At 43.0% G+C, this 15,600-nt stretch overlaps 1 protein-coding gene across 1 annotated transcript; it reads right to left on the bottom strand.

The window, feature by feature from the left end:
• Window positions 1-3,148: 3,148 nt before the first annotated feature.
• LOC119661160 (ATP-dependent RNA helicase DHX8) lies at window positions 3,149-15,460 on the bottom strand. The gene is made up of 6 exons (XM_038070376.1): window positions 15,300-15,460; window positions 13,850-15,206; window positions 13,515-13,786; window positions 5,282-5,463; window positions 4,948-5,195; window positions 3,149-4,883 (listed from the first exon to the last, which is right to left on the bottom strand). Exons 1-6 carry the CDS (start codon window positions 15,391-15,393, stop codon window positions 3,194-3,196), a joined length of 3,843 nt encoding a protein of 1,280 aa, XP_037926304.1. The 5' UTR covers window positions 15,394-15,460; the 3' UTR covers window positions 3,149-3,193.
• Window positions 15,461-15,600: the final 140 nt, after the last annotated feature.

Consider the following 15,600-nt stretch of genomic DNA (forward strand, 5'->3'; position numbering starts at 1 on the left):
AAAATTTCAGCTCAGAGTTGACCGCTGCATACAGTCCTCAACCGGGAAACTGGGCTCTGGTATGTAAAGTAGTATCACTGTAAAGAGTAAAATGTTCATTTATTTCATTCCATAGATAGAAGTTTGCGGGATCGAATGGCATTATTCCTGCTCTCTTAATAGATGGAATGGATGCCATGTTTCTACATATTCGGAATATACACATGTTTATGTTCCAGTTAACTGGCGTGTTGTAAATGTGATATTTATACCCAAACCAGGGAAAGTCACCTACATGAACGCAAAAACGTTCCGATCGTTTAATCTGACGTTCTTTCTACTAAAAGAAATAGCATACTAGAGCGGGTCATAAGGGATACATACTAAGGAATGTGGCCACTTCACTATAGATAAGCAACACGCGTATCACAAAGGCAAATTCACGGAGACTACACTCTATGAGCTCACGGCAAAAATTGAAAAGTCGATGTCCGAAAGTTCGAGGTTGGACATCGAAGGTTCCTTAAATTCTGTCTCATTCGCAACGACTTGTGTAGTGTCGAAGCAGCATGGAATCGTTCCGCTGGTAGTGCCAGTTGGATTCTTCACATACTGGAGTGGAGACCTAAAAAGCTTCACCGAGGATTGGCTGGTGTTCCCAGAAAATCCGATTATGGAACCGGCCCGACCACTGGGAAAAATAACGACCATATTCCAGGCGGCGATATATGATTGGCTATAGAAAAATGTTCGCTACGAAAATGGCGGGATCACACCATTCGAGTCTGGTCCGACAATCGGGCAGCGTTATCAGCACTAAACAGCAACAACATTTCAAGCCAGTTGGTGGTAATTTGGCACCAGTTGCTGCTGAAAGTTGGCTGTCAGTTTCCTCATTAACAGAGGTTCAGGTAATGAGGAAACTGACAGACTGGCTCGCCAAGGGTTTGGGTCCACAATGGTCGGGCCAGAGCCAGTTTTTGATATCCGGCAATCCACTGTCCAGTCTACTCAGAAGGGTGAAATTGCAAGAATTCACGCAGTCGAAAGAACCTGGGGCCGAGAAACCTCGTTGGCCCTAAACAATCGGAGCAATCTATTGTTGATTATTCGTACTAGCATTTCGCCCGCAATGTGTAAAAGACACATGAGTCTGTAGGAGGATGGTTCACTAGGAAGTTTACCAGCCTTAGGCAGCAGTACCAAATTCTACCGTTCTCAAGCTCCGTACAGTCTCCTCAGATATGCATATTTTGAACAACTTATCGAACATGTTTGGTCTGGATTTCACGACAAACTAAAAGGAGGAAAACCGCATCTGGAGATTTTCAGAATCGAAATTTTTTATTGTATAGATCGTTAGCTTAGCTATTCCAGAATATGCTGTAAAAATTTCAAAGCGAAATTTATGTTCCTTTAGATTTTATGAAGGTGGAACCGAGCGATTATGGAAGTAGTCGCTTTATGTCCTTACATAATCTTGCGGCGCTAAGTAAATAGAGTGCTTATAAATACTTGACGTCAGTCCTTTGTATTTTATTTGTAATCATGAGTGGGAAATGTCCGCATTATCGAAAGGTGACTTTTCATACATTTTTTTTTAAAACCATTCGCGATAATTCTAACCACTTCAACCAACATTGGGGATGTGTGTGTGTGTGTTTGTGATGGAGGAGAAGTTTTAGCCTCTGTGAACTCAGACCGTGGTGGCCCATTGTACTCGACTTCTCCATCTAAGAGAATATTCCGGATTCGTTTAGGTATCGCAGGATTTCCATTAGTGGATGTAATGCTACCCATTGTAACTGGAGCACATCAGCACTAAAGATCTGATGCCTGATGCAGCCCTAGACGGGGCATTCACATAGAAAATGTCCCATGGATTCCGCTTCGTCATTACAGGAGGGACAGGCATCATTTTGTACAATTCCTATTCTAAACATATGTCCAGCTAGTGAATTATGTCATATCTGTCAAAATGCCTACAATACTTTTGCGGCACCGGATCTCGTGTTCATGGCACCGATAACACGCAGACAGTTCTTTGCGGTGAAAGCTTTTTTGTCTCAGCTTAACCCAACACACTTCGGATGCATAAGTGAACATCTCAGTCCCTATGTCGAGGCAAAGTCCCTTTCAAATCTTCTCTACATGTTTGTTTCAAAGAAACGTTTTATCTAGAGTGATTCACAGGTATCTCACTTTTTCGGAGAGCTGAAGGGTTGGGAGACCAAAGTCCATCCAGTTGTCTCCTCTTGGTAAAAAAATTTTGGATAATATATTTTTTTTGGATAATTAGTGAAAAAAAAATGAAATATTTTTCATTTGATTATTTTGACGTTCATATTCTTAGAAAATACGTTAGTAATTTAAAATTTAAACCTTTACGGTTTCAGATAAAAATTGAAGTCGCTCCGCATTTGGAGAACTCTAGTTACGATCTTTAGTAGACTAATGTCCTGCAACTATGTTATTTGTGGCTTAAATTTTTTAAAAAGGGGCTCTAAAGTCGTCCGAAATATGACAAATATAATCTCCAAATTTAATTGAATTTCGACTAATTTTGCCCACTAGAAAAAAAATCCAGAATAGTACGTACAAATAACACTTCTTCTTCCCTTTAAGGGTTTATTTTTTGGTACTCTGTCTAAGTCCGTAGCTTTACTGCCATATCTACCTGTATTTGAACCCGCGTGATCAAGATCAAGTAACGAATACTCAATCAGCTCGGCTATTTAAAATAATTAAAACTTGCCTTTTCTATTCGCTAGTGAATATCACTAAGCTTGCAAAATCCGATATTTCGGGAACCACTTGTTCCCTTCATCAGTGCTAAGTCGGCAGTTCGGCTATCACATTTGTTAAAAGGAGTGCCTGCTACCGTGACAATCTACACATTAAGTTATTCGAATCGATGCAGAAAGCTTCCTGGAATATGATATGAAAGGCTATAGCGAAAAGTAGATATTTTTTGCGGAGCGTAGATAGAGTTTCCGCGAAAAATTAACGAGGCAAACCGCACAAAACTACTAATATTCTGCTGAGTGCACTTTTCAATTACTTAGCCAAACAGAATACGTCCGGGAGCTCTAAGTTGGTCCGCATTTCGCTGAAAATAAAAGTTTACAGCAGGCCATCTTACCAAGTCGAATAATAAACCAGTTTGTTGTCAAGAGATATTCACTTATTATTACAATCATTTCATTACACATATCTAGTTCCTACGCCGTCTAACTCTCGAAATACGCCAAGCATTTGGCTCCTCGTACTTATTATAAAGTGGCTCCAGTCGTTGATTCTTCTTAAATTTGCTCAACTTCGTTGGATCTGAGAACCTAAAGAACGACGACGCAAACTCCACCAACCATTTAGGATCAATAGTCGTCACTTCTCGCATGTATTCCTTTGTCGTTTGCACTAATTCGTGGTACACAACCCATTCCGGCTGACGATTGAACAAAGCGCTCGACGGATGGATATAGACCACTTGAGAGTCGACTAAAGTACGATATCCTTCTTGCGGATCTTTCTTCGATGCATTTCGGAAGAATCCTGAGCAAATGGCTTTCTGAATTCTTACCGTGCTTTTGCCGGCCGATACTACATCCAATTTGTGCCGATCCATTATACCGAGCAGCTGCTTGCGGACATCTTGTGCTCGTTTCAGGGTTCGTATTTGTACGAAATTTTCATAGCACCAGGCATTTGAAAACTTATTGTTCTTCCAGCTATTGTAGACAGCTAATAGAGTCAAGTGATCTCCTTCGGGTTGATTGAATTTCGCTTTTTTCTGATCAGCCAGCGATTGTTTGTCCTTTGGACGATAGAACACGTTCTGGACGCTCAACATTGAAACGATAGTCAGTACTTCGTCAGAACATTGAAGAGCAACCGACATTATAAGCATTTTTGATAGATTTGGTTCGAGGGGAAACTCTGCCATTCGACGGCCTAAGCGAGTTAACAGCCCCTCATCATCTAATGCCGAAAGGGAATGAAGCTGCTCCAATGCCATTACCAGTGACTCGACGGGTGGCGCGTCCATGAAATCGAAATGCAGCAAATCGTTGATTCCCATAGTTTTCAGCTGCAGCACTGTCATAGCCAAATTCGTACGTTGAATTTCCGGAACTGGGGTCGGCAGCATCTCATCCCGATACGCACGCTCAGTGTAAAGACGATATGCTTTACCAGGTCCGGTTCGACCAGCGCGGCCAGCTCTCTGTTTAGCAGCAGCTTGTGAAATTGGCGTTACGACAAGCGAATCCATGCCCGTTTTCGAATTGTAGACTTTCTGCTTCACGAACCCAGGATCCACAACGTAGAATATCCCGTCTATAGTTAGCGATGTTTCCGCAATATTTGTAGCTATAACGACTTTCCGACTACCTGCTGGCGCTGGCTCGAAAATTCTTGTCTGCATTTCTGAAGGTAACGCTGAATATACTGGAAGTATGATAAGTTCAGGTACATCGGGCCCCAGGCTCTTCATCCTTTCGTACAAAATTTCGCAAGCAGTATCGATCTCTTCTTGACCCGTTAAGAAAAGCAGAACATCGCCTGGCGGTTCTCGCAGATGAATTTGCATAACAGTTATCAGGGATGCATCCAAATAATCCGTTTCGGGTTCTTTCGTGTAAAGAATCTCAACTGGGAATGTCCGGCCAGGTATGGTGAAAATGGGTGCTTCGAAGAAGTATTGCGAGAACTTGACTGCGTCTAACGTGGCCGAAGTAACGATGAGCTTAAGTTCAGGCCGCTTGCGCACAGCTTGTTTAAGTAGTCCGAAAAGTACATCCGTGTGAATAGTCCTCTCGTGAGCCTCGTCCAACATGATAACAGAATATGATTTCAGGTCCAAATCCATTAAGCATTCTCTCAGCAACATACCGTCTGTCATGTATCTGAAACGTTAACAAGAACGATTAGTTTGATAATTGGAGGAAGGGAGAGAGTGTGTGTACTTACTTGATCACTGTCTCGGGACTTGTACAATCCTCGAAACGAATCGTATATCCTACTTCTTGGCCCAATCGACAACCGAACTCTTCAGCAACTCGTTTTGCAACTGACATGGCAGCAACACGACGAGGTTGTGTGCATCCAATTTTGCCTCGAGCCGTAAAACCACTCTCGGCTAGATATTGAGTAATTTGTGTTGTTTTGCCGGAGCCAGTTTCACCAATAACAATGAGAATTTGATTGTCTGTCACCGCCTGGGAAAAGAAAATTTTACAGATTTACATTTGAAGAAGTTAAAAGTGATTTCAAAAGATTGGTTTGGTTTGTTTATGATGATTACCTTAATCAGATCATCTCGAAGTTTATAGATAGGAAGCGACTGCCTCTGTTCGATAAGCGACAGATCCGTTTTCTTGCCGAAGGATGATTTTTTTCCACCAATCACGTGTTTCTTCCATTCTGGAACTTCTTGTGCACTTACGCCTATACCGCGAACATTTGCAGCCAAAGCACGACTGTCCTCTGTAAAATAAATAGGAAATTGAAAGTGGAAATAGTTGAGTATGGCAGTAGAATATTTACTTATTGAATCAAAGGAATTAATATGGAATTCAGGTGGTGGCAAATTACTTTCTAGTATTACACTTCCCATCGAAAGTCCCGGAATCGAGGAAGGGAAATAAAGTTCGATCTCCGGGAAAGGGACTAGGAAAGCTGTTGTGTTACGCGTGTTATACGAAGTTGTGCAATAGATGTCATCAGGCAGTGTGTCGAAGAGCGGACGCGAAGAGAGTACGAAAACAGAGTGGGATGCATCTTCTAGTGTTCAGTACCAGTTTAGCACCAGCGATCGAGAGTGTCTTAATTCGACTGCAGGGACACAGTCTATTAAGGTTACAGAGGAAAAGAACTTATGATCAACGGCGTAAACCAAGCGAAAGACAGAAGACCGTTGATGAAGAAGTAAAATAGTAGTAGAGCCAAAATGAATCCTTGTAGGACAAAAATCGGTCGAAAAGAAACCGCCGAAAGAACGCTGCAGAGAGCCATGTAATGAATGACATGGGAATGTTATCTGAAGCAAGTTCGGACAAAAGTATCGTGTAATTAACAGAGTCAAAGTTGCTGAAGTCTAGAAGATTGGTAATAGTGGACCAACGTTTCACAAATAATTCTTGCTCTAAGCTAAAACGTCACTCAATAAGTCCCCGGTCGGAGGCATAGATGATACCGCTGTTGATAGACTCATGTGATTTTTGGATAGAACTAACCTTCGAACAATACGTGTCGAAATTTCATGTGATTCAAACCATTAGTTTACACATTAATTTACGTTACAAAAATGGATAAAAAAAAATACCGAGTGTTGATAAAACATTGTTTTCAATGGGGAAAATACTGTTGAAGCCAAAAAAGGGGCTCGTTAAGCGTTATGGAGAATCTTCACCAGGAAAATCAACTGTCACTAACTGGTATGATAAATTTAAAAGGGGCTGTATAAACACCGATGATGTTGAACACTCTGGTCACCTAATATCGATGGTTGTTCCGGGAAACCATTAAAGAATTTTACAAAATAGTTTTGGAAGACGGGAAAGTGAAATTGCGTGAGATAGCTATCAATAGCTTTCAAAAATGGTGCCACGTTTGCTCACACCGGACCAAAAGCAACAACGCGTCGACGATTCACAGTTTGGAGCTATTCAAGCGAAAAAAAAAAAAATTTTGCGACCGTATTATGACAATGGATGAAACATGGATTCACCACTACACACCTGAATCAAAAAGATCGTCAGCTGACTGGACAGCACCCGGTGAAAGCCACCCAAAGCGACCAAAAGAGGAACAGCCGATGAGCAAAGCCGCATCCGTATTTTAGGACGCGCGTGGTATTTTGTTTGCCAACTATCTTTACCAAGGTAAAACAATCAATACCGAATATTACATGGCATTATTGGATCGATTGGGTGAAGAAGTAAAGAAAAAACGGCCTCACATGCAAAAGAAAAATGTGCTGCTTCACCAGGACTACCTCGGGAAATCTAGGCATTCCCCACGGACTATGCCACACGCAAGCTGAACTTCACGAGAAACTTTGCTGTGGACTTTCCAACCAGGGCAAAGTGGAAGACCGGCGGCGTGTTGCAAGGTTATGACACAGTATTCTTTACGGATGGATCAAAAATGGCGTGTGGAGTCGGCGCGGGGTTTTTCGAATACACACAGTGTATCCAAGTCGTATGGTCTCCCAGGTTTCGCCAGTGTATTCCAGGCGGAAGTACTGGTGATATTGGAAGTTTGTAGATGGCTGGAGCGAGATTCGAGCCCAAGCGTAACATAGTCATTCTGACCGACAGCCAAGAGGCCATCAAGGCCTTGCACTCAGCGACGACATCTTCCAGGCTGGTGGGGCAGTGCAGAGACGCGCTGAACCGTCTTGGCGGCACGCTCAAGGTCACTCTGCTTTGGGTTCCCGGGCATAGGAACATAGAGAGGAATGAGCGGGCTGACGGATTTGCCAAGCGAGGCTCTGCTTTTGGCAGACCTTCGGCGAATACAGTCGAGACGTTGCGCTGCCGGCTGTCGGGGGCCCGAGTCTACTCGCACTATCTAGTAGCCGCGGGCGAAGGCGAAGGCTTACGAGCTGTACCAAGTCAAGGAGAATTTAGCCCGCTTATAACATAGCGCGATCACGAGAGCTCCTGTGCCAGACGCGTGCAAATGCATTCAAGATTACGGCGGTCTGCACTGGGCACTGGCCCATAGGGGACCATACCGCTAGGCTCGGCATACCCTACAATTCGCATTGCCGAAGCTGCGGAGAAAGAAGAGAAACCCTCATGCACTTTCTCTGGGATTGCCCAGCTTTGGCTAGAGTCAGGCTGGTAAACCATTCTTTGGAGACCTCAGAGAGATTTTTAGCTGCAGGGTGGGAGAGCTGCTTTCTTTCGTGAATGCTACGGGCTGGCTTTGAAAATCCGAGCCGGCTGGACTCTGCCTCCCTGCTCCCATAACAACAGTCACGGTTTTAGGAATTTGTGGCATCAAAACGGCGCACCAAAGCCGATATGTACCCTACCTACCTTCACCAGGACAATGCGCAGTGTCACAAATCTATGAAAACGATGATAAAAGTGAACGAATTGCACTTGGAACTGCTTCCCAGGGATTACTGGCTCTTTTCAGACCTCAAAAAGATGCCCCAGAGAAAGAAATTCCATTCAATTGAAGAAGTGATTGCCGAAACTGAGTCCTATTTTGAGAGCAAAGATAAATTGTTTTACAAAAAAAGTATCAAAAAGTTAGAGGAGCGTTGGACGCAATGTTACACTCTTGAAGGAAAGTATGTTGATGAATAAAGTCAAATTTCTAAAAAAAAAAATTATGTTTTTTAGTTAGACCGCAGAATTATCGAGTTGTGTTATAAGGCAACCCAAGCGAACCAAGAACCAATGGTTGACATAACTCTCAAAGATTTTGGAAAAAGAAAAGAGAAGAAAATAGGACGGTCGTTCTCTGCAATTCAAAGACCAACCCTTGTCTTTAATGATAATGATAGCCTCTTTTCAAAGGAAGTTAGGAAGACTGTCATGGCTGGGGTTATCATCGTCTACTTTACCAATAAGACAGAGTTGGGCAAAATCGTAATCATGATGATTCTACCATAGATATTACCTAATAGACTTTCCGACTAGATCATTCTCACTCATACGGATTAGATTTCATGATTACGTGATTATAACCGTAATTACAGGCGATGATTATGATTGTAATCATGTAATCGTATTCATTGTAATCATAATCATGCAATCATATGAAATCGAGAGCAGTGCCGTTTGCGCTTTACGAGGGAACTTACTTCTCGGCTAGTTAATCTTTTAACTAAAAGCGAATTTGTGAATTACTTGCAATAAGCAAAGGAACTAAAAATTGGTTGTCAGTTGAATTTGCACAAATTGACAACAGAAGAACAAATGCCTGTACTCATTTGAGAAATCAGAGGGATAAACTTCTGTACATAGGTCAAAGTGCATGCTTGTTCCAGCCAAACCTTTGTGTCAGACAAAAACCTGTGCCTGTGTCTGTCTGAAACATCAACCACACAAATGTCTGTGTCAGCAAAATTTCTGTTTCAGATAATGTTTGTGCCAAGAAATGTTTGCATCTATTTCGGACATCAGACACGCAAACACCTTTCATCATCATCATCAACGGCGCAACAACCGGTATCCGGTCTAGGCCTGCCTTAATAAGGAACTCCAGACATCCCGGTTTTGCGCCGAGGTCCACCAATTCGATATCCCTAAAAGCTGTCTGGCGTCCTGGCCCACGCCATCGCTCCATCTTAGGCAGGGTCTGCCTCGTTTTCTTTTCCTACCATAGATATTGCCCTTATAGACTTTCCGGGTGGGATCATCTTCATCCATACGGATTAAGTGACCCGCCCACCGTAACCTATTGAGCCGGATTTTATCCACAACCGGACGGTCATGGTATCGCTCATAGATTTCGTCATTGTGTAGGCTACGGAATCGTCCATCCTCATGTAGGGGCCAAAAATTCTTCGGAGGATTCTTCTCTCGAACGCGGCCAAGAGTTCGCAATTTTTCTTGCTAAGAACCCAAGTTTCCGAGGAATACATGAGGACTGGCAAGATCATAGTCTTGTACAGTAAGAGCTTTGACCCTATGGTGAGACGTTTCGAGCGGAACAGTCTTTGTAAGCTGAAGTAGGCTCTGTTGGCTGACAACAACCGTGCGCGGATTTCATCATCGTAGTTGTTATCGGTTGTGATTTTCGACCCTAGATAGGAGAAATTATCAACGGTCTCAAAGTTGTATTCCCCTATCCTTATTCTTGTTCGTGTTTGTGTTTGACCAGTGCGGTTTGATGTTGTTGGTTGATTCGTCTTCGGTGCTGACGTTGCAACCATGTATTTTGTCTTGCCTTCATTGATGTGCAGCCCAAGATCTCGCGCCGCCTGCTCGATCTGGATGAAGGCAGTTTGAAACAAACACCTTTGTCTGCCCTAAACAGATAAACAGACGTCTATGGCTGAGTCATACAAATATCTCCACCTGGATTGTACTCCGCGAATCACATACTGCGTAGATATAAACAACCGCCACTTGAGAAATGTACATATATATTTATATATGCTTCTGAATTGGGAATACTGCAGCTTATCGTCAACTTTATGCGCATCTCACACGCTCCTAGATATATATGTGGCTACGAATTGCAAACAATTGTTCACGATACACACATAGATGATCCGAAGCTAGCTAGTAGTAGCTACGCACTGCTGAAGGGAGCAAGTAGCTTTTCAAATACACACTTATTTGCAAAGTGAAAATTATTTGTAAAGAAGAACTTGTTGAGCTTCTAACTGGAGGAAGTTTAGTCTGGCTACCAACTAGCGATGCTCTCAATGATAGCATTCGGACGGCAGAAGAACTAGATTCAAAGGTCGGGGTTTTAGAAAAGGTGTTTGGAGCATTAGAGCCTCGAACCAGAGATTTTCGACATCTGCTACAACATAAATTACTGGCAGCCATACACGGACAACCGGAATTGATATAAATTGGCCATCAGGACTGCTAGCAAGTGGTCCTGGCTGGAGTATTATCAGAATCTAGCATCAGCAATTTTGCAGAACTCAGTAAGATTACGGCCGAGGAAAACTGCAGTCCAAGGATTAAAAATTGAGGGCTTCTTTGCGATGAGACCCTGAATCTACTATTCCAGACGTACTTCCTTGGGACTGTAGGTCACATTCTCCCCAATATCGGACCGGTAACCACCGAGGATAGAACCAACTGGGCAATAAACAACTGCTCTATATTTATATAAATCTTCAGAAGCGACTAGAAAGGGTTATTCCTTGTAGAAATTTAGCAGAGCTTTATTTTGCTCAGATATGAGGCGTGCCGAAAGCCGAGCAGCCATGAATTCGCAAAGGGGTTTCGGATAATTGGGTTCACTTCTTTTGTGTTGAAGACGCTCAACATCCACTTCAGGACGGTCATCGGGCCTATTAAAATCTCAGTACGGCGCGGTAATTAGCATGGTTGGGCGACTGTTACCTTTCTGAATATAGAGGGTGGCGTCGTCTCCCCAGTGCATGATGATGGACGAAATTCTACGGATACTAGGCCGAAACAAGATAAAATTGGAGATATATGCTGCAGAGATGTCCGAAACATCACCTTCGCGGATAACGTGATATCACATCACATTTTGAGAAAAGTAATATCACGTCGCGAAGTCACAAACATCAGCTTTCATTACCCGAATTGTACATCTGATGTTATATCATCAATATCAAATATTATTTATCACTAGAAGGATATTTGCTCGGTATTTATTACATTCATAATTTAAAATGTACCACAAGGCCAAGTATGTATGAAAGATGTATCGAACGATACTTTGCAATATTATCAGGAGCAACAGCATACACATATCAGCAGCCGACGTTCATTATTAATCGATAAAATTATCAATTAATAAAATCAGACAACCAAAGGCCAACCCATAACCAACACAAAACCTCCAAGAAAACTGGCAATAACACTAATATGTCGATTAACAAGCGATATTCGGGATCGGCTTGGCATTCGACAACTACCGTTATCACTCGTACCATAAATAACAGTGATATCACATTGCTAAATATTGCCTATCACAAAAGCAATATCATCATCACTTTGGAGATGTGGTGATGTTCAGTAATGTTGCAATGTTTGGATCGCGATAATGTGATATTACACTTTAAGGTGATATCACTTTGATGATATTACATACATCACCAACCCATCTCTAATTAGCTGACGACTTCGTGATAATATCAGGAAGGTTTTTTTCCGTAATCAACAGACAGACTTCACACACATCTGACCAAAACGTAGCTAATACTATTTACCAACAAGTCAAAGATGTCCCAATGCCCAATGTAAGGTGTTTGAGTGTGATCTTAAATGGATTTTGGACCTGTATAACTTGCTACGACCTTAAGAAGAGTTTCGTAAGGAAATAGTGTCTCTGCCTGGCCTCTAAATATACACAACCGTGGTCCATTCAATACGTACGGTTCTGTTGAGTAATGGCAGAGCAGAAAATGCATGAGCAGGTGCTACTGTGACTGCAGGCCTGAGCGGCAGATATCCTTAATGTACTTCTACTCCCTTCTCCTAGAACCTCCACGCTATATCGTGGAATGCTATCAGCCATGTGCCCATAACATTCTGGACAAAGTATCACAGTAACTCTGTGCATTTTAAACTGACTACTTCACGCAGAAACTCAGCTCCAAGAGGAACTTTGTTGTGGGATATTTAACCAGGGCAGAGTGGAAGGTAGTATTATTTATCGACGGATTGAAGATGATGGTCTATGAAGCAAGAGTATCCTGGGACACACCCAGCGTAGCGGAAAACGTACGATCTTTCAGGATTCGTCAATGTATCTGAATTAATTAGACGATTTTTGTTTTGTCGCTAGTTTTGTATTTTATTCGCGGCTGGTTGGCAGGCGTGTAGCATTGATGAAGGGAACTAGAAAATGACTAGCGAAAAAACAAAAACCGTCTAATTATTTCAAATAATTTAATCGCTAGAAACACCGCATGACTACACTTAGAACGAAGTTATTAGTGATACGGGATACCTGTCGATCGCTGTAGCATATTTTGAACCTCAAGCCTAACATAGTCATCCCAACCGAAAACAAAGACCATGTACGCAATGGCGTCATCGTCCAAGCTGATGGGGCAGTGCAGAGACGCGCTGAATGGTCAATGTTTGGCCCTCCTACTTGAAAACTCGACCATGAGAGATTTTCCACCAGAAATTTCGGAATGGAGAAGGCGCTCCGATGCAATTCCTTTGCGATTGGTAGATTCTAGCTAAAACTAGGACGCGGGCGTCCGGCAAGCAATTTTGGGCGAAATCAAAGAGATCTCTGATTGTAGGGTGGAGCAACTACTATCCTTCGTGAACGCCACGCACTGGATCTATGAAGATCTGGGCCAAATAGGCTCTCTCCTTCTTCTTTTCCTTCCCACAACAATTACGGTCTCAGTAGTTTGTGGTACCAAACGGTGCACCATAGCACATTGAGAGGAGCAACAGCTACCCAACCACCCCGGGACCTTCAATCTAACAATCTGTTTCAACGAGTGATTCATAAGAAGTGTTGAAAAGAGCAAAATGTTATCCGATCCAATACAGAAGAAAGTTGGTAGCCTTGCTGTTTAGTTATACTGTGAAAATTTGGATTGAAGGTTATTCAAGAACTGTGACACTTCCAAGGCGGCCCCTGCCTGAGATAGAGAAAACGTGAGGAACATCGCCACCACACTTCGCCTTCCGCGATCTAGAGAAGGCTTTTAATCGTGTACCACAAAAACTATGATTGAAATTATTAAACAAAGCATTTAAGTCAAGGAAGAACTACCCAAAGTTCACCGGAAGCAACATTAGTTTGACATGTTAGATTTGAACCCCTTGAATTCACTTAGACCAGTTTACGACTAAAAGAACAAAAACTAAAGATGAAGAAAAAGTACTCACCATCAGGCAATGGATCGATCCAATTTTTATTTAAACTCGTCGGAATTGTATCCATTTCTTGCTCCCTCTGCAGCATTTTCTGCTCACGTCGTTCCTTGGCCAACGCGGATTGCATCATTGCCGCCTGTGCTAGCGAGCCGTCGGGATTCTTCACTATTCTCACAGGAGATAGATCGTGTAAGGCCCTTCCGTGGCCCTGCAAGAAGGGCGGCTCTTCCTCCACAATTTCAATCTCAATATCAGCCTCATCGTCTTCGTCTTTCGGGAGCAAACTATAAAAAGAGAGAAATGTGTTAAGATATCACTAATGGACAAATGAGCAAAATTTGACTTACCCAGTCTCCTCATCAAAATCAGGAAGCTCACTGCGGTCAATCACCCCCGATGATATCATTTGCTTGATTTCCCATCGCTCCGGACTAGATATCCTAGTCACCCGCTTCCTACTTTCACTCTCGTCGTTTTCGACATTAGTTTGCAAGTTGATCAATGAGGTCCGTCCAGTTGGCCGGTCAGGGTTGCGGTCGCGAATGTCACTGTCCTGTTTCTGGTGTGACAAGGGATTCAAATCGCGTCCCGTTGATTGGTCAACTTCCTTCATTGAAAGAGACACTTTTTGGCCTGTAATAGACATGACTTTCACCTTAACCAAGGACCCACGAGACACCACTTCCGAGACGTCGGTCACACGCCCTTCGGATCGCAGCTGCGAAATGTGAACGAGTCCTTCCCATCGTTTCCTTAGCCCAAACAGTTGCACGAAACATCCGAATGACACAATATTAGCTACTTTTCCGGTATAGATCTTTCCAGGTTCGGGATCGTCTTCCATTGGCGACTGGCTGCGGCGGCGCGATTCTTTCGGATTTCGGTCCGAGTTTCTGGCGTCAGGCGACCGACTTTGATGCCGACGATCACTACGGGAAGATTTCTGACGATGATTTCTGTGATTATCACGCGGGGAACCTGATCGGGATCGGTTTCTGATCCTTTTGGGCGATCGGCTTCTTCTGCCTCGTGATCGACTCCTTTTACGATCGCCATGACGATCGGTCTCTTTCCTACGTTCAGTGTCTTTATCTCTTGATCGACTTCTCCGTTTGTCGCGCGAACGACTCCGGTATCGCTTGCGGGATCTGCTTCTGTGTCGTTCACGGGATTTGCTTCTGTGCCTTTCGCGCGATCTGCTCCTGTGTCTTTCGCGGGATTTACTTCTGCGATCTTCCCGTCTTCTGCGTGAGTCTCTACCGTGGTCACTGTCGGGTGTGGAGCTCCTCTTTCGAATATGATGGCTTTTGGAGCCGCTTGCTTCGACTCTCCGTTTATCGTCAACCTCTTTTTTGTCTAATTGGACTTGTTTGATGATTTCTTCTTCCACCTCCTTCGTGGAATCGTTCAGTTTACTTGGAGCGAGTGCTTCGAGCTCGGCCATCAGATCATCCGCACACTCCTTTGACTTCTTTTCATTGGGTATTGCCAAGCCTGGGAATTTCATTGCCAACTCAGTGCGACTTTCATTTTGGATTTTCACTGAGGATGAGACTTTTCCTTTCCCGGTTGGTTTCATCAATTGGATGATTCGCAGGAGGTTGCTAATGAAGGAATCTGGGAACTCCGCCCCGTTCTCAATCAAAGCTTTTTTGAATGCCTCGAATGTTCCACTTTTGTTCGCCAAATCGATTATAAATTCAGCTATAAAATAAAAGGAAAAAGTGTAGTTCTAATTGATGCGTCTGAAGTTTTAATGATAAAATTTATTTACACAAAATCTAACAAAAAACTTACCCAAATCCTTGTCATTCAGGCCCAAATGATTATCTAGTTCAGTGCATATTTTTGAGACTAGAGATAAATGCTCGAGTTTCTCTAATTCTTCCATAATGAGGAATAAATCCGTAAACAATCACGGCAAGAAATTACACCACCAATGCGACGAACGAACGTCCCGCTGTCAATTCTTGACAACATCTGTAGTGACAAATCGGGTGGGTGCGTTTAAAAGAGTTGAAAGTTAGTTATCGCATCAATTCACAATGGTGGAAATTAGCGATGATTAGAACCATTCAACAGTCGCTCTGCTAACGCC

The sequence above is a fragment of the Hermetia illucens genome, chromosome 1, assembly GCF_905115235.1.
Source record: "Hermetia illucens chromosome 1, iHerIll2.2.curated.20191125, whole genome shotgun sequence".
Taxonomy (NCBI): Eukaryota; Metazoa; Arthropoda; class Insecta; order Diptera; family Stratiomyidae; genus Hermetia; species Hermetia illucens.

Coding starts and splice junctions, on each gene's coding strand:
- LOC119661160 (XM_038070376.1), bottom strand. CDS start 15,393: ATGGAAGAATTAGAGAAACTCGAGCATTTATCTCTAGTCTCAAAAATA. Junction 13,787..13,849: donor GATTTTGATGAGGAGACTGG/GTAAGTCAAATT, acceptor CTCTTTTTATAG/TTTGCTCCCGAAAGACGAAG. Junction 5,464..13,514: donor GATCGATCCATTGCCTGATG/GTGAGTACTTTT, acceptor TTTATTTTACAG/AGGACAGTCGTGCTTTGGCT.